Here is a 26,583-nt window from a genome sequence, read left to right on the forward strand (position 1 = left end):
GATCCCTGTGGACACAGGTCCCACTGGACACAGACTTCCAGTTAGAAATATATCCCTCAACCCTCACCCTCTGCCTCTTGCCAATCAGCCAACTGTGGGTCCAATTTGCCAAATTTCCTTGTAGCCCATGGGCTCTTTTGTTATCAGCCCTCCATGTGGGACCTTATCAAAAACCCTGCTGAAATCTTAGTAGGCTACATCGAAAGAATTGCTCTCATCTACAAACCTGGTCAGCTCTTTGAAAAACTCAATTAATTTGGTCAGACATGATCTCTCCTTTAAAAAAACCATGCTAACTATTCCTGTCTCTCCAAATGCAGATCAATTCTGTCCCTCAGTTGGCTCAGGACCAGTTAGTTCAGTTGGCTAGATAGCTGATTTGCATTACTGAGTGATGCCAATAGCTCGGGTTTAATTCTTGTACCAGCTGAGGTTACCATGAAGCTCTCTCCTTCTCAATCTCTCCCCTCACCTGAAGTGTGGTGACCCTCATGTTAAACAACCACGAGTCATGTTGTGTGTTTCTCTCTCTCTCTAACAAGGGAGCAGCTCTATGGAATTATGGTGATTTTACTTTCGTTTTTAGAATTTTAATGTTCCTTCATCTGAGTCTTCATCTCTTTTAATTTAAGCCCCTTCCATCACCCACAAACAATTTCTATCAACCAAAATTCACACCTCAGACAGAGCTTCACTTCACCCCCACATGTCCAGCATTGCCACAAGCCTCATCGCCACACACCCAGCACTGCTACTAGTCTCACCCCCACACATTGGACATTAAGAGCATGAGGAAAAGGAACAGGAGTAGGCTGTTCGGTCCCTTGAGCCGGTTCGGCCATTCAGTGGTGGTATGGCTGATTCGACATTCCTCGCATCTACTTTCCTGCCTTTACCTCATATCCATCAATTCCTGTTTGATCAAGAATCTATCTATCTCAGCCTTAAATGTAAACAAGGAATCCTATCCCCACAGCTCTCTGCTAAGGCATTTCAAAGACTCACAACCCTCTGAGAGAAGAAATTCCTCCACATCTCAGTCTGAAATTGGTACCCCTTTATTCTGAGACTATGCCCTCTGGTCATAGACTCTCCCATGAGGGGAAACATTATCTCAGCATTTGTCCTGTCCAGTCCCTTAAGAATCTTGTACATTTTGAGGGGAGGCAATGGTCTAGTGGTATCCCCTCGCTTCCCATAGAATCTTTGGATAAATCCGATCAGGCCCGGGGGACTTCTCTATCTTTAACTTCCTCAAAATTCCTAGCACATCTTCCTTACTAACATCGACCTCCTCTAGCCGATCAGCCTGTCTCACACTGTCCTCCTCCACAGCTAAGAGCCTCTCAGTTGTGAATACTGAAGAAAGGTATTCATCAAGGACATCTCCTGTCCCTTTAGGCTCCGTGCACAAATTCCCTTTACAATCCTTGATTGGCCTTACCCTTTCTTTGGTCATTCTCTTATTCCTCACGTACGTGTAAAAAGCCTTGGACTTTTCCTTGATCCTATCTGCCAAGGTTTTCTCATGCCCCCTTATAGCTCTCCTAAGCCCTTTCTTCAGCTCCTTCCTCGATAACTTGTATTCCTCGAGAGACTTTCCGTTCCCTGTTTCCTAAAACTTATATAAGCATCCTTCTTCCTTTTAACCAGTCGTTCGACCTCTCTTGAGAACCAAGGCTCCCTCATTCGACCGCATCTTCCCTGCCTGGGAGGGACAAACATATCGAGTACACACAGTATGCATTCCTTAAACAATCTCCACATTTCAATCGTGCTCTTCCCTGACAGCATCTGTTTCCAATTTATGTTACCCAGTTCTTGCCTAACTGAATTGTAATTACCCTTCCCCCAATTATAAACCTTATCCTGCTGTATGTACCTATCCTTTTCCATGACTATTGTAAAAGTAACAGAGTTATGATTGCTACCGCCAAAATGCTCTCCTACCAACAGGTCTAACACTTGGCCCGGTTCATTGTCAAGCACCAAATCCAAAGTGGCCTCTCCTCGTGTTGGTCTATCTACATACTGTGTCAGGAATCCTTCCTGAATGCACTGGACAAAATCAGCTCCATCTAAACTATTACAACTAAAATGTTTCCAATCAATATTTGGCAAGTTGAAGTCACCCATGACTACAACCCTGTGACTTCTGCACCTTTCCAGTATCTGCCTCCCAATCCGCTCCTCTACTTCTCTGCAACTGTTAGGGGGTCTGTAAAAAACCCCCAACAAAGTGACTGCTCCTTTCTTGTTCTGGACCTCAACCCAAACTGACTCTGTAGACATATCATTCTCGAACTGCCTTTCAGTAGCTGCTATACTAGCCCTGACTAGCAATGCCACTCCCCCACCTCTTTTTCCGATCTCCCTATTTCTTTTAAAGCATCTAAATCCCAGAACTTCCAACAACCATTCCCCTCCCTGAGTTACCCAAGTTTCTGTAATGGCCACAACATCGAAGTTCCAAGTACCGACCCATGCTCTAAGTTCATCCGCCTTATTTCTGATACTTCTAGCATTGAAGTATATACACCCCAAAGCATCTCTGTGTCCACAATTACGCTCCATCGACCACATTTCTTTATAAACAACCTCACTCCCTGTTGTGTCCGTTGGAAGGCTGAATACTTCATCCTTTGAATTATAAATCCGGTTCCCCACCCCCTGTCAATCTAGTTTAAACCCTCCCGTATAGCTCGAGCAAACCTCCCTCCCAGGATATCTGTGCCCTTCCGGTTCAGGTGCAACCCGTCCTTACTGTACAGGTCCCACTTTCCCCAGAATGTGCTCCAATTATCCACATAATAGAAGCCCTCCCTCCTACACCAGCCCTGTAGCCACGTGTTTAGAAAATACTGAAGAAAAGTATTCCTTAAGGACCTCTCTTATCTCTTTAGACTCCGTGCACAAATTCCCTTTACAATCCTTGATCGGCCCTACCTTTTCTCTGGTCATTCTCTTATTCTTCACGTACATGCAAAAAGCCTTGGACTTTTCCATGATCCTATCTGCCAAGGTTTTCTCATGCCCCCTTATAGCTCTCCTAAGCCCTTTCTTCAGCTCCTTCCTGGATAACCTGTATCACTCTAGAGCCTTTTCCGATCCTTGTTTCCTAAACCTTATATAAGCATCCTTCTTCCTCTTAACCAGTCATTCGACCTCTCTTGAGAACCAAGGCTCCCTCACTCCAACCTCCTTGAAAGAAGGGCCAGCATTTCATTAGCCTTCCTGATTACTGCTGCATCTGTGTGCTAACTTGCTGTGTTTCATGTCTAAGTACCTCCAAGTCCCTTTGTGTTGTAGCTTTTTGCATTTTCTTCATTTAAATAATATTGTTCTTTTGATCTCCCTTCCAAAATGAACTTCACATTTTCCCTATTTACACTCTAATTGTCAACTTTTTGCCCACTTGTTTAACTATTAAAATCTGTTTGTATTCCTTTCTCAACTTGCCTTTCCACCTGTTTTTGTATTACCTTATCACAAGCCTCACGCCATTCACTTAGAATTACTCTAAGCCCAGATACAAGTATCCCAGGTTGTTGAGTGAGGCAAGAGAAGAAACAGCAGGCGCACATGCAAAAATGTTCAATTCTTCTCTGGCCACAGGAGAGGAGCGGAGGATTGGATGACGGACAACGTGCTACCATTGTTCAAGAAGGGAGCAAGAGATAAACACGGAAACTACAGGTCAATCAGTCTAATCTGGTGCTGCACAGCATGATGGAGGCTGTTCTTGGTGTGATGGCGTCACTCTGACTCTGTGGGGACTGTGTGGTGGTCACTCTTACTGATACTGTCATGGACAGTTGCATCTGCAGCCGGCAGATTGGCAAGGTGTGTTTTTCCCTTTTGTTGGTTCCCTCACTACCTGCTGCAGAACAAGCCTAGCAGCAACATCCTTTAGGACCTGACCAGCTTGGTCAGTAGTGCTGCTGCTGAGCCACTATTGGTGGTGGACACTGAAATTCCCACACCCGGAGCACATTTTTCACCCCTGCCACCCACAGTGCTTTCTCCACATGTTTTTCTGATTCATCAGCTGGGGGAGGATGGTATGTGGTTATCAGCAGGAGGTTTCCATTCCCAAGTTTAACCTGAAGCCATGAGACTTCATAGGGTCCACAGTCAATATGAAGACTGCCAGAGCAACTCCCTCCCGACTGTAGACCACCGTGCAGCCACCTCGGACAGTGGGACAGGGCATATCCGGGGATGCTGTGATGGTATCTGGGACCCACTGTCCATAAGGTATGATTCCATGACTATGACTATGTCAGGCTGTTGCTTGACTAGTCTGTGAGACAGCTTTCCCAATTTTGGCAATGCCCTTCAGATGTTAGTAAAGAGGACTTTACAAGGTTGACAGGGCTGTTTCTGCCATTGCCTTTTCTGGTGCCTTGGTTGATGCCTGATGATCCTGTCCGGTTTCATTCCTTTGAGACTTTGTAGCAACTGACACAACTGAGTGGCTTGCTAGGCCTCTCAGAGGGAGTTGAGGGTCAGCCACAATGCTGTGGGACTGGAACCGCAAGTGGCTGGGCTGGGTGAGGATGGCGGATTTCGGTGGACTGGGTGAGTTTGTCCAGCAGTTGGCAGTGATTTCATGGTCATCATTGGATTCTTAATTCCAGATTGTCTTTCGTTGAGTTCAGGTTCTGTCATGGCTGGATTTCTGCCCCAATTCCTAGGACATTGACTGATTCCTGGATTAATAATCTGGGATGGTACTACTAGGCCATCGCCTCCCCACATGATAAAGAGTATGGTAAAATAAGGCAGAGTCAGCACAGCTTTGTCAAGGGGAAGTCATGCCTGACAAGATCTTTAGAATTCTTTGAGGAGGTAACAAGCAAGTTAGGCAACGCAAAGGACGTGATCTATTTGGATTTCCAGTCAGCCTCTGACAAGGTGCCACACAGGAGGTTACTACGCAAGAGCTCATGGTGTTAGGGGCAAGGTATTGGCATGAATAGAAGATTTGCTGACCACCAGAAGGCAGAGAGCAGGGACAAATGGGATCATTTCTCAGAATGGCAGCTGGCAACTGGTGGAGTTCCGCAATGATCAGAACTGGTAGCGCAATTGTTCACATTATACATTAATGATCTGGATAAAGTAACTGAATGTATCATTGCTCAGTTTGCAGGATAGGTGGAGGGGCAGGTAATGTTGAGGAAGTGGAGAGGCTGCAGAAGAACTTGGACAGGCTAGGCAAGTGGGCAAAGTAGCAGCAGATGGAATGCAATGTGGTGTGACGCTATACACTTTGGCAGGAAGAGTAGAAGTGTAGACTATTTCCTAAATGGGGGAAGGCCTCAGAACTCCGCAGCTCAAAGGATCTTGGAAGTACAAATTCAGAATTCTCTGAAGGTTAACGTACAGGTTTAACTGGCGGTTAGGAAAGCAAATGTAATGTTGATATTCATTTTAAGAGGGCGAGAATACAAGAGCAGGGATACTGCTGAGGCTATCTAAGGCTATGGTTAGATTGCATTTGGAATGTGGTGAGCAGTTTTGGGCCTCGTATCTAAGGAAGGATGTGCTAGCGTTGGTGAAGGTCCACAAGAATGATTCTGTGGATGAAGGGCTTGTCATATGAGGAGCAGCTGAGGCCTCTGGGTCTGTACTTGAAGGAGTTTAGAAGGATGAAGGGGATCTGATTCAAGCTTTCAGAATACTGAGAGGCCTGGGTAGAGTGGATATGGAGAAGATGTTTCCACTAAGAGGCCAGAAACCATATGAACCTTAAAAAATGTTTTGATGGGCACTTCAAATATCATAACATTCAAGGATATGGCACAAGTGCAGGAAATTAGGATTAGAGCACTTTTAGTGGTAGTTATATCAGTGCAGACTCTATGGGCTGAAGGGCCTTTTCTGTGCTCTATGAATCCATGAATCTACGAACTGAAAATGATGGTTGCATCAAGCATTTGTGGCAAACACAATTAGGAAATAAGCAACAGTTTGATCAGATGTTTCGATATCAAGGATTCCAGGAGGCTAATCTATTGGGATCTTTTCCAGTGTGGTGTTAGGTTGCACAGAGCACTCACATTAGGTCTGGCCGGTAACGGTGGATGATAGCGCAAAGTGCCAGGCCGCTTTTCCATGACGTGGTCAGGTCGATCACATTGACATTCTTATACCCCTGGGTCTGCTTCTGGCACCAAGCGAGTAGTTTATTCGATCGGGCCAAAGAGTCTGCAAAAACAGAAAGGATACAGAATGAGGGGAGTTGATATTGGATGAGGGGAGTCAATACAGGTGGGGAAGGAGGGGGGAGCAACACAGAATGAGGGGAGTCGATACAGAGAGAATGGAGTCAATACATGATGAGGGGAATTGATACAGGATGATGGAAATGGCAATGGAATGATTGCAGTGGATACAGAAATAGGACAGTGGATATATGGGGAAGGGAGCAGACACAGGAAAGGGTTGTCAATAGAGAGAGTACAGAGCGAATATGAGACAAGGGGAGAAGATATAAGTTGAGTGGAGTTGAAATGAGGAAATGCGAGCGGATACAAAGGAAGGGAACCATTATGGGATAAGGGAGTCAATTTGTAAAGATGAGGTTGGATACATGAGGAGAAGAGCCAATACGAGTAGAAGGTAGTGGATATGCTTCCCACCTGCTTCAAGAAGACCACTATCATCCCGGTGGCAAAGAAAAATCAGGCAGCGTGCCTTAATGAATACCGCCCGGTGGCTCTGATATCCATCATTCGAGAGGTTAGTAATGGCACACATCAACTCCAGCCTCCCAGATTGCCTTGATCCACTACAATTCCCCCACCGTCGCAACAGGTCCATGGCAGACGTCATCTCCCTGGCCCTACACTCATCCCTGGAATATCTGGATAACAAGGACACCTACGTCAGACTCCTATTTATTGACTTTAGCTCTGCCTTCAACACCATAGTCCAACCAAACTCATCTCCAAAATCCGAGACCTAGGACTCTGCTCCCCCCTCTACAACTGGATCCTCAACTTCCTGATTCACAAACCGCAATCAGTAAGGATATGCAACAACACCTCCTCCATGATAATCCTCAACATGGGTTCACCTCAAGGCTGTGTACTCAGTCCTTTACTATACTCCTTATACACTCATGACTGTGTGGCCAAATTCTGCTCCAACTCCATTTACAAGTTTGATGATGACACCACCATAATGGGTTGGATCTTAAACAATGACGAGTCAGACAGCTTAGTGACACGGTGTAAAGACAACAAACTCTCTCTCAATGTCAGCAAAATGAAGGAGCTGGTTATCGAATCTTAAAGATCAACAAGGTCATCTATGTGTCGAACCACTGGATTTGGGTGAGATTTTAAATGAGTATTTCACATCAGTGTTTAATGTAGAAAAGGATATGGAAGTCCGAGAACTTGGGGAAATAAATGGTGATATCTTGAAAAGTGTCCATATTACAGAAAGAGCCGGTGCTGGATGTCTTAAAACACATAAAAGTGGATGAATCCCCGGGACCTGATCAGGTGTATCCCAGAACTTTGTGGGATGCTACGAAAGAGACTGCTGGGCCCCTTGCTATGATATTTCTATCATGGATAAGCACAGTTGAGGTGCTGCAAGATTGGAAGTTAGCTAATATGGTGCCATTATTTAAGAAAGATGGAAAGGAAAAGCAAGGGAGCCTGATGTCAGTGGTGGGTAAGTTGTTGGAAGGGATTCTGAGGGATAGGATTTACATGCATCTGGAAAGATCTTACCAAAATGCAAGACCTCACACTTATCTAAATTAAACTCTATCTGCCACTCCTTGGCCCATTTGCCCATCTGCCCATCTGATCAAGGTCCTGTTGTACTGAGATAACCTTTTGTACTTCCACTACGCCACCAATTTTGATGCCATCTGCAAACTTACTAACCATACCTCCTACAGTCACATACAAATTGTTTATATAAATGACAAAAATCAGTGGACCCAGCACCGATCTTTGTGACACACCACTGGTCACAGGCCTCCAGTCCGAAAAACAACCCTCCACCACCACCCTCTGTCTCCTATCTTCAAACCAATTTTGTATCCAACTGTGACAATAATAAATCAAACCAAATTAAATCAAATCAAATTTGAGCAGATGGAGCCAATGTGGGGAGAAGTAAGTGGATGTTTGGAAAGGGAGCTGACATGGGATGAGGAGAGCTGACATGGGATGAAGGGAGTGGAAACCCATCTAGTTCACTATGACTTCAGACTCACAGCAATGTGATTGACTCTTAACTGCCCTCTGGGCAATTAGGGATGGGCAATAAATGCTGGCCAGCTAGTGACTCCCTCATCCCATGAATACATTTTTTAAAAAATACAGAGAAGGGAGCCGAAACAGGCAAGGGGGAGTAAATACAGAGAAGGGAAAGCTGATACAGAGAGAGGAGTGATACAGGATGAAGGGAGGTGATACAGAGAGAAAGAATGACAGAAGCAGACACAGAGACAGGAAAGGCAATACGGAGAGAGGAAAGCTGACACGGGAAAGCAATATGGGTCATGGGAAGCAGATACAGAGACAGGAAAGGTGATAAGCCAATACGGGGTGTGGGGGTCAATAAAGGATGAGGGGAGTCGAAACAGAGAGAGGGGAGCCAATACAAAGAGAGGAAAGGTGATACAGGATGAGGGCTGTTGATACGGGACTGGGGTGGTGATTCGTGAATGAGGGAACAGATATGGGATAACGGAACAAATACAGGATGACGGAATGGATACAGGATGAGGAAACATGGATAAGGGAGTTGATACGCAGAAAAGTGGCCTGATACAGGGTGAGGAGAGCTGATACGTGACTGGGGGATCAAATGCGGGTACAGGGAACTGACAGAGGACGAGGGAGCTGACAGGACGAAGGGAGATGATTTGGAATGAGAGAAGGTGATGTGGGAATGAGGGAAGCAAATATGGGATTAGGGAAGCCAATACAAAGAGACGGGAACTGACTTGGGAATGAGGGGGAGCAGATATGGGAATGGGGAAAGCAGATATGAAATGAGGAAAGTTAATACAGAGAGAGGGGTAAACTGATCTGGGGACGAGGGGAGCAGACACAAAGAGAGGGGGAAGCAGATTTGGAGAAACGGGAGCTGATAATGAAGAGGGGACCCGATATGGAGAGATGTGAAATGATACAGAGAGAGGGGAGCTGATAGAGAGAGAGGGGAGCTGATAGAGAGAGAGGGGAGCTGATGTGGAGAGATGGGAGCTGATACGTAGAGACAGCAGACGACAGAGAGATAGGAGCTGATACAGAGAGTACGGGCTGATACAAAGAGAAAGGAGCTGATACAGAGAGATAGAAGCTGATACAGAGAGATAGTGGGTTAATTCATGCAAAGACAGTTGATATGCCGCTGGGGAGTGGAGTCGATACTGGAGAGGGCAGTGTCAATATGGTTGAGGGAGATAAAACTTGGTCTGGTTAGGATCAATATGGCGTGGGAGGGGTAGGGGGGTGCGCAATACAGCAAGTCAATAGAGGGAAGATGATTCCAGATGGAACAAAGGTAATGGATACGAATATGGGGGTAGTCATCAGAGACAGGAGACAATATGGGATGTGAAGGGTAGATACAGAAGGAAGGAAGTCAATATGGAGATAAGGGAGCAGCTATGAGGGAAGGGAACAGATATACGGGAAGGGCCATCAATAATGGGAGATACTGACATCTCTTCACACAAATGAACCTGCCACCACCACACTCTCTGACAGTACATTCCAGAGTATCTGTGGTGCAGTTCGAGAGTTTAAACTGAAATGGCGGGGGAATGGGAACCTATACTGTGTGATAGAACAGAAGGAAATAAGGGTAAAAATAAAAGACAGATTCGGAAATAAAAAAAGTGATAGGCAGAGAATTCAAGGGCCACAATCAAACAGAACCACAGTGCAAAATAATATGAACAGGACTAAGAACATTAAAAATGTTAAGGATTTGTGTCTCAATACAAAAAGCATTCATAATAAAGTGGATGAATAAGTCACACAAATAGATATAAACAAATATGAAACAGATGGGATTATTGAGATGCAGCTGCTAGGTGACCAGAGATTGTTAATGAATATCCAAGGGTATCCAATTTTTAAGGAGGACAGACAAAAAGAAAAAGGAGGTGGGGTAGCATTGCTGGTAAAAAAGAGGAAATTAACACTATAGAGAGGAAGAATATTAACTCTGATGAAATTGACTTTGTATGGGTTGAGCTTAAAAACACCTAGGGGCAGAAAATGATAGTGGGGATCATAGATTGAACCCCAAACTGTGGTGGAAATGTTAGGGAAGCGCAGAAAACAAAAAATTAGAGATGAAAGCAATGAAGGTACAGTTTTAATTATGGGTGATATAAATATACAGTATACAGTCATACAGTAAATGGCAGGGTTCTTGGGGTGCAAGTATAGCTCCTGAAAGTAGCAACACAGGTGGATAAGGTGGTAAAGTAAGCATATGGCATTCTTGCCTTCATCAGTCAGGACACTGAATATAAAAGTTGGCAAGTCATGTTATAAGACTTTAGTCAGGCCATATTTGGAGTATTGTATGCAGTTCTGTTCACTGCATTATAGGAAGGATGTGGAGGCTTTGGAGAGGGTGCAAAAGAGGTCTACTATATTGTTGCCTGGATTGGAGTGCATTAGCTACAAGGGGAGGTTGGACAAACTTAGATACCTTCTGTCAGCGGTGGAGGGTGACCTGATAGAAATACATAAAATTATAACAAGCATGGATAAGATGGACAGTCAGAGTCTTTTTCCCAGGGTGAAAATGTTCCCAGGGTGGAATACTAGGGGACATAGGTGTAAGGTGAGAGAGGGGAAGTTCAAAGGAGATGTGCAAGGAAGTTTTTTTTATGCTGAGAGTGGTAGGTGCCAGGAATGCACTACAAGGGGAGATGATAGAAATAGATATGACAGCAATGCTTAAGAGGAATTTAGATAGACACATGAACAGGCAGAGAATAAAGGGCTATGTAACACATGCAGGCAGATGGGATTAGTTTAGAACGGTATCACGATCAGCACAGACATGGTGGGCTGAAGGCCCTGGTACAGTGATATACTCTTCTTAAAAAAAGATTCTGCATTTGGATTGGGCCAATCAAATCAGGAACAATACAGTAGAACAGAAATTCCTGGAGTATGATCAGAATGGTTCTCTGGAACAATATGTTGAGGAACCAACTAGAGATGAACCAGAAAATTACAAACTGGTGAGTCTCATGACTGTGTTAGGCAAGCAATTGGAGAAAATTCTGAAGGAACGAATTAATACCCACTTGGAAAGGCATGGGTTAATTAGGGATAGTCAGCATGGTTTTGTCAGAGGAAGGTCCTTCCTAACAAACCTGTGAGAATTTTTTGGAAATGTGATCAAGTGTGTGGATGAGGGAAGTTTAGTTGACCTTTATATGGATTTTAGCAAAGCTTTTGACAAGGTCCCACATTGGAGACTGATTGAGAAGGTTAAAGCACATGGAATTGAGGGAAACTTGGCAAGATAAATCAGAAAACTGTCTTAGTAATAGGCCACAAAAGGTAGTGTTAGAATGCCGTTTGAGTGACTGGAGGCCACTGCCCGGTTGCGCACCACAAAGACTCTTATTGTTTGTTACATACATAAATGATATAGATGAAAATGTGGGGGGAATGTTGAGCAAATTTGCAAATGACACCATGATTGGTAGAGTGGTTATTAGCGAAGAAGCTGGTTATAGGTTACAAGAAGATATAGATGGGTTCGTCAGATGGGCAGACTACTTGTAGATGGTATTCAACCCTGATAAGTGCAAGGTGATGCATTTTGGAAGAAGAAACAAGATGAGGGAGTATTTAATGGATGGCAGGACCCCGGGTAGCTTACAGGAACAGAGAGATCCTGGGTAATTATTCACAGGTCCCTGAAGTCAGCAGTGCATGTGAATAAGATACTTAAGAAAGCATATGGGACACTTGCTTTCATCAGTTGTAGCATTGAATATAAGAGCAAGGAGTTAATGTTGGAATTGTACAGAGCGTTGATCAGGCCACAACTGGAGTATGTGTGCAGTTCTGGTCACCTCACTACAGGAAGGATGTGATAGCACTAGACGGGAGGTTGACTTCCTCCAAGGAGGTTCACCAGGGTGTTGCCTGGAATGAAGAAATTGCACTATAAGGAGAGAATAGATAGGCTTGGATTGCTTTCTTTAGAGCAGAGAAGACTGAAAGGGACATGACTGAGGTGGATAAGATTATGAGGGGCACAGACAGGGTGAATAGAGAGCAGCTGTTCTCCTTGATTGAGGGGTTAATCACGAGAGGGCGTAGTTTTAGGGTAAGGGGCAGGAGATTCAGAGTGGATTTGGAAAAATTCTTTTTTCACTCAGTGGGTGGTGGGAATCTGGAATGCACTGCCTGGGAAGGTAGTGGAGGCTGTAAACCTTACAACCTTTAAAAAAAATTTGGATAAGTTCTTCAAATATCATTACATTCAAGGATATGGGACAAGTGCAAGAAATCAGGACATGTGCACTTTTAGTGGTAGTTATGCTGGTGAAGACTAGATGGGCCGAAAAGCCTTTTCTGCACTATATGAATCTATGAATCTAACTTAATGAGAGGAAGTTAAATAGGTAAGGCAGGCAAGAGCATGGTGGGGAACAAGAGAAGACTGATGAATTAAACTGTATTTACTTTAATGCAAGAGGCCTGACAGTTAAGGCAAATGAACTCAGGACATGGATGGCAACATGTGACTGGTATATCATTGTTATTACAGAAACATGGCTGAGGGACGACAGGACAGACATTGGCAGCTCAATGTTCTTGAGTATAAATGCTACAGGCAGGATAAAGGGGAGGGGGCAAAAAGAGGAGGGGGAATGACATTTTTGATTCGGGAAAACATTGGTGTGGCACAGTGGTCCAGTGGTTAGCACTGCTGCCTCACAGCACCAGGGACCCAGATTCCATACCACCCTTGGGCGACTGTTTCCTCCCACAGTCCAAGGATATGCAGGTTAGGTGGATTGGCTGTGCTTAATTGCCCATAGTGTCCAGGGATGTGCAGTTTAGGTGGATTAGCCATGGGAAATGCAGAGTTACAGGGATAAGGTAGGGGATAGGGTAGGATAGGGTAGGGGGATGGGTCAAGGTGGATGCTCTTCAGAGGGTTGGGTGTGGGTTCTATGGGCCCAATGGCCTGCTTCCATACTGTAGGGATTCTGTGATTCTATCATGGCAGTACTTAGAGATGATATTGCCTGAGGGATCATCCAGTGAAACTGTATGGGTAGAACTGAGAATTAAAAAGGATTGTACTGTAGGCCCCCCAACAGTCATCGGGATATAGAGGAGCAAGTATATAGGGAGACTGCTATTGCTGTAAGAATAACAGGGTCATAATAGTAGGGGATTTTAACTTTCCAAGAAAGATTGGGTGTTTAGGGCTTGGGTGGGGAGGGATTTGTTAAGTGTGTTCAGGAATATTTTCTCAATCAATATGTAAATGGCCCTACTAGACGAGGGGCAAAACTCAAGCTCCCTTTGAGAAATAAAGCAGGGCAAGTGAATGAGGTGGTAGTGGGGGAGCATTTTGGGACCACTGATCATAAGTCTATTAGTTTTAAATTAGTTACAGAAATGAATAAGCCTGGTCTACAAGTTAAAATTCAAAAATGGGGGCAAGGCCAATTTTGATGGTCTTAAACAGGAACTTTCGAAAGTTGATTGGGGCAGCCGTTTGCAGGTAAAGGGACATTTGGTAAGTGGGAAGCTTTCAAATACGTAATAACAAGAGTTCAGCACCAGCATGTTCTTGTTAGTGCGAAGGGTAAGGCTGGCAAGAATAGGAAACCCTGGATGACTAGAGTTATTGAGGCCCTGGTCAAGAAAAAGGAAGCATATGTCATGTATAGACAGCTGGGATCAAGTAAATCCCTTGTAGAGGGGGTGTAGGAGGAAACTTAAAAGGGAAATCAGGAGTGCAAAGAGGGAACCTGAGATACCTTTGGCAGATAGGGGAAAAAAGAATTCAAAAGGATTCTACTACTTTATTAAGGGCAAAAGAGTAACCAGGGAAAGAAGAGGACCCCTTAAAGATCAACGAGACTAGCAATGCGTGGGACCACAGGAAACGGTTGAGATCCTAAATGAATATTTCTCATCAGTGCTTACAGTAGAGAATGATTGGAAGCTAGGGAACTCAGGGAAATAAACAATGAAAAGAGTCCACATTGCAGAAGAGGAGGTACTGAAGATCTTAAAATTCATAAAGGTAGATAAATCTCCAGGATCTGACCAAGAGTAGCCCAGGACACTGTGGAAAGCTAGGGGAGAAATTGCAGGGCCCCTAGCAGAGATATTTGTATCATTGACAGCCACAGGTGAGGTGCCGGAAAACTAAAAGGTGGCTAATGTTGTGCCATTATTTAAGAAAGGCTGTAGGGAAAAGCCAGGGAGCTACAGACCAGGGACAGGATTTACACGCATTTGGAAAGGAAGGAGCTAATTAGGGATAGTCAGCATGACTTTGTGCATGGGAAATTGTGTCTCACAAATTTGATTGAGGTTTTTGAAGAGGTGACCAAGATAGGTGAAGGCAGAGCAGTACATGCTCTCTACATGTAGCAAGGACTTTGACAAGGTTCCATATGGTAGACTGGTTAGTAAGGTTAGATCTCATTAGGTCCAGGGAGAACTACTAAATTGGGTACAAAATTGGCTTGACGATAGGAGACAGAGGGTGGTAGTGGTAGAGAGTTATGTCAGACCGGAGGCCTATGACCAGCAGTGTGTCGCAAGGATTGATGCTGGGTCCAATGTTGCTCATCAGTTCTATAAACAATTTGGCTGATAATACAGAAAGTTAGTAAGTTTGTGGATGGCACCAAAACTGGTGGTAAACTAGATAGTGAAGAAGCTTATCTGAGAGTATAACGGGATCTTGATCAACTGGGCCAGTGGGCTGAGGAATGGCAGATGGAGTTTAATTCAGGTAAATGCGAGGTGTTGCATTTTGGTAAGGTAAACTAGGGTAGAACTTACACAATTAATGGTAGGGTTCAGTGGAGTGTTGTCGAGTGGAGAAACTGGGGGTGCAAGTAGATAATTCCTTAAAAATGGCATCATAATAGACTGGGTGATGAAGAAGGTGTTTGGCATGCTTATCTTCATCAGTCACCGCATTGACTATAGGAATTGGTCATCATGTTACTCTGTACAAGACATTGCTAAGGTCACATTTGGAGTACTGCCTACAATTCTAGTCGTCCTGCTAGAGTAAATGATGTTAGTAAACTGGAAAAGGGGCAGAAAACATTTACAAGGATATTACCAAGACTGGAAGGGTTGAGTCATTGGAGGGGTTAAATAAGATGAGACTTTTTCCCCTGGAGCATAGGAGGCTGAGGGATGACCTTATAGTAGTTTATAGAATCATGAGAGGCATAGATAAGATGAATAGCCGAGGTTTTTCCCCAGGGTAGGAGAGTTCAAAACTTGAGAGGGTAGGTTTAAGATGAAAGAAGAAAGATTTAAAAGGGACCTGAGGGTCAACCTTTTCCCACAGAGGGTGGTGCATGTATGGAATGAGCTGCCAGAGGAAGTGGTAGAAGTGGGTACAATTACAGTTAAAAGACATCTGGATAGGTACATGAATAGGAAAGCATTAGAAGGCCAAATACAGGCAAATGGGGGTAGTTCAGTTTAGGAAACCTTGTTGGCATGGACAAGTTGGACTGAACAGCCTGTTTCCATGCTGTACGATTCTATGACTCTATGACACTGTGGGAGGCCCTTTGGGGAAGACTGCCAGAATGACAGAATTCTTCATTAAGCTGGAAAATGACATAGTTGATTCTGAGACTAGGTTCCTCTAACTAAATAAAAGAAACTACAATGGTATAAAGTGTGAGCTGTCTGTGACAAACTGTGGAACATTAAGGATTATGGTGGATAGGCAATGACAAATATTTAAACAGTACACGAAGGAACTGCAACAATTGTTCATTCCTTCCTGGCACAAAAATAAAATGGGAGGTTTCAACCAAGGCAACTAAGGAAATTAGGGATAGTTTCAGATCCAACAAGCATATAAATTGGCTTTAAAAAAAACAGAATTGAGGTTTGGGAGCAATTTAGATTTTGGCAAAGGAGGACAAAGGGACTGATTAAGAAGAGGATCATGGATAGGGTGAACAGCCAAGGTCTTTTCCCCAGGGTAGGGGAGTCCAAAACTAGAGAGCATAGGTTTACGGTGAGGGGGGGAAAATTTAAAAGGGGTCTAAGGGGCAACATTTTCATGCAGAGGGTGGTGTGTGTATGGAGTAAGTTGCTAGAGGAAGTGGAGAAGGCTGGTACAATTACAATATTTAAAGGGCATTTTGGCAGGGACATGAATACTAAGGGTTTAGAGGGATATGGGCGAAATGCCCGCAAATGGGACTACATTAATTTAGGATATCTGGTTGGCATGGTGTTTTCATGCTGAACATCTCTATGGCTCTATGACTCTATGAGGAAAATAGAGTAATCTTGTAAATAAAATACAACTGATTGTAAAAGCTTTAATAAGTATGTGAAAAGAAAAAGATTAGTGAAGACAAATGTCGGTCCCCTACAGTCAGAAACAGGAGAGGTCATAATGGCAAACAACGGGCAGACCAATTAAGTACATACTTTGGTTTTGTCTTCACAAAGGAGGACAGAAGTAATGTCCCAAAAGTAATGGGGAACATATGGTCTAGTGAGAGAGAAGAACTGAAGAAATCAGTATTAATAGGGAAACGTGTTGGGGAAATTGATGGGATTAAAGGTTGATTAATTCCCACAGCCCAATAGTCTACGTTCCAAAGTTCTTAAGGAAGTGGCCATAGAAATAGTGGATGGATTGGTGATCATCTTTCAAGATTCAATAGATTATGGAAGGGTTCCTATGGACAGGAGAGTTGCTGATGTAACCCCATTATTTACAAAAGGACATAAAGAGAAAATCGGGAATTACAGATTGATTCCCTGAAATCAATAGTGGGGAAGATGCTACAGTTCATTTTAAAGGATTTAATAGCACAGCACTTGGAAAACAGTGAGAGGATCAGACAAAATCGGCATGGATTTACAAAAGGGAAGTTGTGCTTGACAAATCTATTGGAATTTTTCAAGGATGTGACTTGTAGTGTTGATAAGACGGAGCTGGTGAATGTGGTTTACTTGGATTTTCAGTAAAGTCCCACATAAGACAGTAGCATGTAAACAAAGAACAAAGAACAAAGAAAATTACAGCACAGGAACAGGCCCTTCGGCCCCCCAAGCCTGCTGAGATCCTGATCCTCTATCTAAACCTGTCACCTATTTTCCAAGGATCTGTATCCCTCTGCTCCCTGCCCATTCATGTATCTGTCTACATACATCTTAAATGACGCTATCGTGCCCGCCTCTACCACCTCCGCTGGCAACGTGTTCCAGGCACCTACCACCCTCTGCGTAAAGAATTTTCCACGCGTATCTCCCTTAAACTTTTCCCCTCTCACCTTGAACTCGTGACCCCTAGTAATTAAGTCCCCCACTCTGGGGAAAAAGCTTCTTGCTATCCACCCTGTCTATACCTCTCATGATTTTGTAGACCTCAATCAGGTCCCCCCTCAACCCCCGTCTTTCTAATGTAAATAATCCTAACCTACTCAACCTCTTTTCATGTAAAATTAAAGCACATAGAATGGGGATAATGCACTAACACAGGTAGGGAATCGTTTGGTAGAAAAGAAACAAAGAGTAGCAATATTATGGGGGGGGTGTGCGGAAGAACATGGAATACAAAAAGAAGGATACGACTTTAAAGGAGACTCAAAAGCAAAGGGAAATGGGAGCATCTGTGCATCAGTCATTAAAGGTGAAAGGATAAGGGAGAGAGACCAGTTATTAAAGCACACTGTATCCTTGGCTTTAATCAATGAGAACACAGAGCACCAGAACACATAAGTAATAGTAAACGTGTATAAGAACGAGTTTGGCCTCAGCTGGAGTACTGTGTTCAATTCTGAGCCTTGCACTTTATGAAGGATATTAAGGTACTGGAGAGGGGTGGCATAGTGGCTCAGTGGTTAGCACTGCTGCCTCACAGTGCCAGGGACCCGGGTTTGATTCCAGCCTCAGGCGACTGTCCAAGTGGAGTTTGCACATTCTCCCCATGTCTGTGCGGGTTTCCTCCGGGTGCTCCAGTTTCCTCCCACAATCCAAAGATGTGCAGGCTAGGTGGATTGGCTATGCTAGTTTGCCCATAGTGTTCAGGGATGTTTAGGTTGGGTTAGACAAGGGAAATGCTGGAGTTTTGGGTCTGGGTGGGGTGCTCTTCAGAGGGGCAGTGTGGACTTGTTGGGCTGAATGGCCTGTTTCCACACTGTAGGGATTCTATGAATTCTTTCTATGAAAAAAGAGAGAGAGCAGAAAAGATTCACAAGAGTGGCCAAGGATGGGAATGTTCAGTTATGAAGATAAATTGGAGAAGTTAGAATCTTTCTCTTTAGAGAAAGTGTCAAGAAGAGATTGATCAAGGTGTTGATATTCATGAGAGGGCTAGATAGAGGAGAAGGGTGAAACTTTTCCCACTGATCGATGCTTTGAGAACAAAATGCTTTTCAGGTAATCATCAATAAAACAACGGCACACAAGGGGAAACCTTTTCGCATGGTCAGAGAGTTTGGATCTGGAATAGACTGTCTGACAGTGTAGTGGAAGGAGCTTCGCAGAATTAGTTAGAATCTTAGAAAATAGGAGGAGTTGGGCATTCAGCCATTCAATACAATCATGTCTGATCATCCAATTCCATTGCCTGTTCCCACTTTCTCCCCATACCCTTTGATCCCTTTAGCTTTAAGAACTGTATCCAATTCATTCTTCAAAACGTTCAATGTTTTGGCCTCTTTGTCTTCCTCTGCCAATGAATTCCACAGGCTCACTGCTCTCTGGGTGAAGAAATCTCTCCTCATCTCAGTCCCCACCCATATCCTTAAACTGTGATCCCTGGTTCTGGACTCTCCTGTTACCAGAAGATCCTTCCTACATTTGACCTGTTTATTCCTGTTGGAATTTTATAAGATCTGTGTGATTCCCCCTTCATTTTTCTGAACTCCAATGAATACAGTCCTAATCAATCTAGTTTCCTTACATATGCCAGTCCTTCCATCCCAGGGATCAGTCTGTAAACTTTCACTAACCTCCCTCAATGGCCAGAACATCCTTCCTCAGCTAAGGAGAACAAAACTGCACATAATACTCCAAGTGTGGTCTCACCAAGGTCCTATACAATTGCAGAATCACATCCCCATTCCTGTATTCAAATTCTCTTGCAAAAGTCCACATACCATTTGCCTCTTTTCTGTATGCTGTGCTTGCATGCTTACTTTCAGCTACTGGTGTATAAGGACACCAGGTCTTGATGCAACTTCTCTTTTTCCAATCTATCACCATTCAATATAAACCTGTTTTGGCTACCAAAGTGTATATCCTTAGATTTATCCGTATTATACCTCATCTGCCAAGCATTTGCCCACTCATTCAACTTGTCCAAATGTCACTGAAGCATCCCTGCATCCTCCTTGCAGCTCACCCTCCCAAGCAGCTTTGTGTCATATGCAAACTTGGAGGTATCCCATTTCGTTCCCACACATAAAACATTAATATATATTTGATTTGATTAGTTACTGTCACAATGGATGAATTAAAAAATTGAATTTTAGTCAAGAATAAAAGAGAATCTTACTTTACATATAGACAACTTGATTCAGTTGAATCTCAGGTAATCATAAAACTCCAGGTGTGGGAGAGGATAGGGGGATGGATCTGGGTGGGATGCTCTTCAGAGGTGTGGACTTGTTGGGCCGAATGGCCTGTTTCCACACTGTAGGGATTCTATGATTCTTAATCAATATAAAGAGTGTAGGGGCATTCTTAAGAAAGAAATCAGGAAGGCAAACAGAGGATATGAGAAAGCATTGGCAGATAAGGTTAAGGAAAATACATTAAGAACAAGAGGGTAACTACAGAGAGGGTAAAGCCCCTTAAAGATCAAGGAGGTTGTCTTCGTGTTGAACCCCAGGAGGTGGGAGATATACCAAATCAATATTTCGCGTTAGTTTTTACTGTGGAGAAATAAATTGGGATTAGAGAACGCAGAGAAATAACCGTTTTAAAAACAGCTCACATTACAGAAGAGGAAGGTCAGGAGGTCTTAGAGAATATAAAAATGGATAAATGTCCGAGACCTAATCTAATGTACCCTAGAACATTGTGGGAAGTAAGAGAGAAATTGTGAGACCCCTTGCAGAAATTTTTTTGTTTGCATCATCTATAACTACAGGTGAGGTGCCTGATGACTGGAGGCTGGCTAATGTTTAAAAAAGGTTGTAAGGAGAAACTGGGGAACTACAGACCTGTGAGTCTGACTTCCGGTTGTGGGTAAATTGTTGGAGGTAATATAAAAGGTAGGATTTATGTTCATTTAGAGAGGCAAAAATTGATAGTCAGCATGGTTTTGTGTGAGGAAAACTGTGTCTCACAAACTTGATTGAGTTTTTTTGAGAAAGTTACCAAAAAGATTAATGAGGGCAGAGCAATAGACAAGATTCCGCATGTTAGACTAATTAATAAAGTTAGGTCACTTGGGATTCAGGGTGAACTTGCCAATTGTTTACATAATTGGCTAAACAGTAGGAGACAGAGAGTGATGCTGTAGGGTTGCTTTTCAGACTGGAGGCCTGTCACCAGCAGTGTTCTACAGGGATCGGTTCTGGGTCCTCTTTTGTTTGTCATTTATATAAATGATTTGGATGAGAATAAAGAAGGCATTGTTAATAGTTTGAGGACAACATTAAAATTGGTGGCATTGTAGATGGTGTGGAAGGTTTTCTAAGATTACAAACGGATCTTGATCAAAAGGATCAATGGGCTGAAAAATAGCAGATGGAGTTCAAAATGGATAAGTGCAAGGTATTGCATTTTGGTACAACAAACAAGGGATAGGGCTTATACAATTAATAGTAGGGCCTCGGATAGTGTTGTAGCACAGAGGGACCTAGGAGTTCAGGTGCATAATACTTTGAAGTTTGCGTCACATATAGACAAGATTGTTAGAAAGGCTTTTGGCACGCTTGCCTTCATTTCTCAGTTCTTTTGAGCATAGGAGTTGAGAAGTCATGTTGAGGTTGTATAGGACATTGGTGAGGCCTCTTCTGGAATACTGTGTCCAGTTCTGGTCACTCAGTTATAGGAAGGATGTTGTTAAGCTGGAGAGAGTTCAGAAGAGATTTACCAGGATGTTGCCGGGTACAGAAGATTTGAGTTAAAAAGAAAAGCTGGATAGGCTGGGACTTTTTCCACTGGAGCATAGGAGGTTGACAGGCAACCTTATAGAAGTTTATAAAATAATCATGGGTATAAATAGAGTTAATGGTAATTGTATTTTCCCTCGGGTGGGGGATTTCAAGACTAGGGGGTATATTTATAAGGTGAGAGGGAAGAGATTTAAAAAAGATATGAGGGGCAAATTTTTTTACACAGAGGGTGGTTCACATGTGGAATGAACATCCTGAGGAGGTGGTGGATGTGGGTACATTACAACATTTAAAAGACATTTGGATAAGTACATGAATACAAAAGGCTTGGAGGTACATGGGCCAGGAGCAGGCAGGGACTACTTTAGTTTGGGATAATGTTCAGCATGGACTGGTTGGACTGAAGAGTCTGTTTCCGTGCTGTATGAATCTATGACCAGTCTGCACAGTTCATCAGGTGATCTATATCCTTTTGAAGTCCTGCAATATCTTCTTCATAGGTTACAATGCTTAAAAGTAACCATTGAAGTTGTGCCCTGTACACCAAGGTCCAAATCATTAATATCTAACAGGAGAAGCAAGGATCCGAACAATGACACCTGGAGAACCCAGCTATAAACCTTCCCCCAAGCCCAAAAAAGATCCTTTAACAATTGCTCTCCATTTCCTGTCACTCAGCAAACTCCATATCCATGTTGCTACTGTTTCTATGAATTTTTCATTTGCTTATTCAATCCTCTGCTTTGTCTGCTCACCACTTTGTTTAAACTTTGGTGATCTTGGAATAACCGCAGTTTCTGATCCTGGCAGGTTCTTTTGCTCTCCGGTATTATACAAGTGCCGCACCTGGTAATAAGGAGATACAGTCAGGGCCTCTGCATCATAGGAGCCTTCAGCAGAGATAAAATAAAAACCATGACAATATTTGTGTCTACAACATTCCAGAGGGCAGGTTCATATTAACACCGAACAGGACAGAATGGTACAAAGTGCGAGCTACTTTGTGCCAGGGTCAAGGGGCAGGAGTTTAGACAGGGTCAGGGGCGCGAGTTTAGACAGGATCAGGGGGTATTTGGACAGCATCGGTGGGGGTGGGGTGGAGTTTGGACAACGTCGGGGGGGAGTTTGGACATGGTCAGGGGGTGTTTAGACAGGGTCGGAGGGTGGTTAGACAGGGTCGGAGGGTGTTTAGACAGGGTCGGAGGGTGGTTAGACAGGGTCGGAGGGTGGTTAGACAGGGTCGGAGGCATTTTGATGAGGCTGGTTGGGAGTTTAGTCAAGGTTGGAGGGAGGTGGCGCTTTTTGTTTTGCTGGTGCAAGTAGGTGAAGACACTCACCTGATTTTCATCTAGCACGTGAATGTTGACCTTGGGGTAGCGAGTGACAGGGTCAATACTGTAGAGGTTGTAGTTCTTGCTGATGTTCGATGGTGTGGTCTGAGGCAGTAACCTGTAAATACTTTCCCTGAAAATGAGTTAAAATAGAAGAATAACTTGCATTTAAATAGCGCTTCTCATAACCACTAAATATTTTCAAATGCCTTGTAGCCAATGAAATATGCTTGAAGTAAAGTCACTGTGGTAATGTTGGAAACTCAACAGCCAATAGACAAACAGCAACAGGATAATGACCAGATCACCTGCTTTTTATGATGCTGCTTCCGATCTGAGTACTGGACAGCAGAATGTGGAGAACTTTGCTATGCCACAGATCCTTGAAGGCAGGAGGACAGGATAATAGGTTAGTTAAGAATGCATATGGAGTGCTAGTCGTGATCAATCGAGGCTTAGGTTATAAAAGCAGGAAGATTATGTTGGAAGATTATGTTCTGAGGAAGGGTCACCGGACCCGAAACGTTAACTCTGTTTTCTCCTCCACAGATGCTGCCAGACCTGCTGAGCTTTTCCAGCAACTTTGTTTTTGTTCAAGATTATGTTGGAGCTGTACAGGACTTTGTTTAGGTCACAGCTGGAGTACTGCGTGCAGTTCTGGTAATCACCATTATAGGAAGGATGTGATTGCACAGGAGGAGGTGCAGAGGAGATTCACCAGAATCAGAAGAGTCCAGACCCGAAACATCAGCTTTCCTGCTCCTCTGATGCTGCTTGGCCTGCTGTGTTCATTCAGCTCTACACCTTGTTATCCCAGATTCACCAGGATGTTGCCTGGGATGGCACATTTCAGCTTTGAAGAAAGACTGGATAATCTTGGGTTATTTTCTTTAGGAGACCTGATAGAAGTGTATAAGATTATGAGGGGCATGGACAGGGTAAACAGAAGGCAGCTGTTCCCCTTCGTGAAAGAGGGCATGATTTTAAACGGAAAGGCAGGAGATTTAGAGGTGATTTGAGGGAAACCTTTTTCACCAGTGGGTAGTGGAAATCTGGAATGGTGTTGGTTGAGACTGGAAACCTCACATTCTTTAAAAAAGTACTTGGATGAGCACTTGAAGTGCCATAACATTCAAGGTTATGAGCCCAGTGTAAGGAAGTGGGACTGATGTAGATAGTATATATATTTTGGTGATAAATACGTGATGGACTGAAGGGTCTCTTCTGTACTTTATGATTTTTTGATTCTATGAACCTCCCTCCTCTTTCTCAAAATAGTGCCACAGAATCTTTTACATCTTCCCATGTTGGTGGAAGGTTCTCTGTTCAATTTCTTGTCTGTCAGCAGTACCTCCAACAACACAACAATGTTACTGTAGTATATTGGCACTGAACCTATGACTCAGAAGAGAGATTGATTGATTACTTTATTGTTGCCTCATGTACCGAGATGCAGCGAAAAGTGCTGTACAGGCAGATTGTATAAAGTAAATAAGGCTGCAGAACAGACTGCAGAATACATTGTTACAGCCACAGAGAAGATAGAGAGAGAGGGAGGGAGAGAGGGGGAGAGAGAGAGAGAGAGAGAGAGAGAGACAGACAGACAGACAGACAGACAGACAGAGAGACCAGAATTAACATTTGAGACGTCCGTTAAAAAGTCTGATAACAGGAGGGAAGAAGCTGTTCTTGAACCTTGAATCAAATCTTTAAATCTTCTGCCCAACAGAAGAGGTTGAAAGACTGTATAACCAGGATGGGAGGGGTCTTCGATTATGTTGGTTGCTTTGCTTTCCCGTGTCAGTGGGAAGTATAGATGAAGTCAGTGGATAGAAAGCTGGTGATGGATTGTGAGAGGAGATATAGTGGGGACAGCCGATGTCAGAGAATCTGAGATAACAAGGTGTAGAGCTAGACGAACACAGCAGGCCAAGCAGCATCAGAGAAGCAGGAAAGCTGACTTTTTGGGTCTGACGTTTGGAGGAGGGGAAGGAGGTTCTGAAATAAATAGGGAGAGAGGGGGAGGTGGATAGAAGATGGACAAAGGAGAAGATAGGTGGAGAGGAGACAGACAGGTCAAAGAGGCAGGGATGCAACCAGTAAAGGTGAGTGTAGGTGGGGAGGTAGGGAGGGGATAGGTCAGTCCAGGAAGGACAGACAGGTCAAGGAGGCGGGATGGGGCTGGTAGGTAGGAGATGGGGGTAGGGCTTGAGGTAGGAGGAGTGGATAGGTGGGAGGAAGGACAAATTAGGGAGGCGGGGATGAGCTGGGCTGGTTTTGGGATGCGGTCGGGGGAGGGGAGATTTTGAAGCTTGTGAAGTCCACATTGATACCATTGGGCTGAAGGGTTCCCAAGCGAAATATGAGGTGCTGTTCCTGCAACCTTCGGGTGGCATCATTGTGGCACTCTCGGAGGCCCAGGATGGACATGCCGTCCAAGGAGTGGGAGGGGGAGTTGAAATGGTTTGCGACTCGGAGGTGCAGTCGTTTGTCGCGAACTGAGCGTAGGTGTTCTGCAAAGAGGTCCCCAAGCCTCCGCTTGGTTTCCCCGATGTAGAGGAGGTCACATCGGGAACAGCAGATACAGTATACCACATTAGCAGATGTGCAGGTGAACATCTGTTTGATGTGGAAGGTCTTCTTGGGGCCTGGGATGGGGGTGAAGGGGGAGGTGTAGAGGCAGGTGTAGCACTTCCTGCGGTTGCAGGGCAAAGTGCGGGGGTGGTGGGGTTGGTGGGGAGTGTGGAGCAGACAAGGGAGTCACGGAGAGAGTGGTCCCTCCGGAAAGCAGATAAGGATGGGGAGGAAAATATGTCTTTGGTAGTGAGGTCAGATTGCAGATGGCGGAAGTGCCGGAGGATGTTCACAGCTCTTTATAGTTTCTTGAGGTCTTGGGAACAGCAGTTGCCATACCATGTTGTGATGCATCCAGATAGGATACTTTCTATGGGGCATCTGTAAAAGTTGGTAAGAGTCCTTGTGGTCATGCCAAAACTTCTTAGCCTCCTGAGGAAGTAGAAATGTTGTTGTGCTTTCTTGACCATTGCGTCATCGTGGGTGGACCAGGATGCACTGTTGGTGATCATCATTCCCAGGAACTTGATGCTCTCAACGATCACCACCTCAGCACCGCTGATGCAGACAGCGGCATGCCCTCCACTCTGCTTCCTGAAGTCCATGACCAGCTCCTTTGTTTTGCTGACGTTCATGGAAAGATTGTTGTCTTTACACCATGCTGCTAAGCACTCAATCTCTTTTCTGTACTCTGTCTCGTCATTGTTTAAGATCCAACCTACAATGGTGGTGTCGTCAGCAAACTTGTCAATGGAGCTGGTGTGCAATTTGGCCAGAGAGTCATAAGGAACACAGTAAGGGGCTGAGTACACAGCCTGGCAGGGCACCGGTGTTGAGCATTATTGTGGATGAGGTGTTGTCGCATCTGTATTCTTACTGATTGTGGTCGAGAAAGAACTAGACACGGAGTTCAAAGCCTCATGCATTAATCAGGGGCTGCACACGCCCTGTTTTGAGAAGAGGGTAAAGTCATTACACCCTACCCCCCACCCCGACACTAAGAATTCAGCTATACACAAAAAGCTGCAGGTACCTCCATAATCTGAGTTGAATAGGAAGGTGGTAGTACCACACTGTTGATTGGCTGCATGCCAGTTTAGAAATGGAAGCCTCAAAATTGGAGTTGATAATAACCTACGCATGTTGGCTGTGTGTACTGGTTCATCTAGAACTTGCCACTGAACTCCATCACACAGCTAACCAAAAGCATTCAACATGTCACCAAACATCATCTTCTACCATAGAGATAACAAGGTGTAGAGCTGGATGAACACAGCAGGCCAAGCAGCATCAGAGGAGCAGGAAAGCTGACGTTTCAGGCCTAGACCCTTCTTC

The 26,583-nt window shown here is 44.2% G+C and overlaps 1 protein-coding gene across 1 annotated transcript in view; it reads right to left on the reverse strand.

Annotated features, from left to right (window-relative positions):
- mical3a (microtubule associated monooxygenase, calponin and LIM domain containing 3a) overlaps positions 1-26,583 on the reverse strand; it is a 385,628-nt gene that overhangs the window by 195,957 nt on the left and 163,088 nt on the right. The window contains exons 10-12 of the mRNA XM_048607801.1: positions 22,681-22,807; positions 22,099-22,189; positions 6,066-6,213 (exon numbers count right to left, since the gene is read on the reverse strand). Of these exons, the coding sequence (XP_048463758.1) occupies positions 6,066-6,213; positions 22,099-22,189; positions 22,681-22,807 (366 nt within the window). The remainder of the gene's footprint in view (positions 1-6,065; positions 6,214-22,098; positions 22,190-22,680; positions 22,808-26,583) is intronic.

This window comes from Rhincodon typus, chromosome 18, assembly GCF_021869965.1.
Source record: "Rhincodon typus isolate 14 chromosome 18, sRhiTyp1.1, whole genome shotgun sequence".
NCBI lineage: Eukaryota > Metazoa > Chordata > Chondrichthyes > Orectolobiformes > Rhincodontidae > Rhincodon > Rhincodon typus.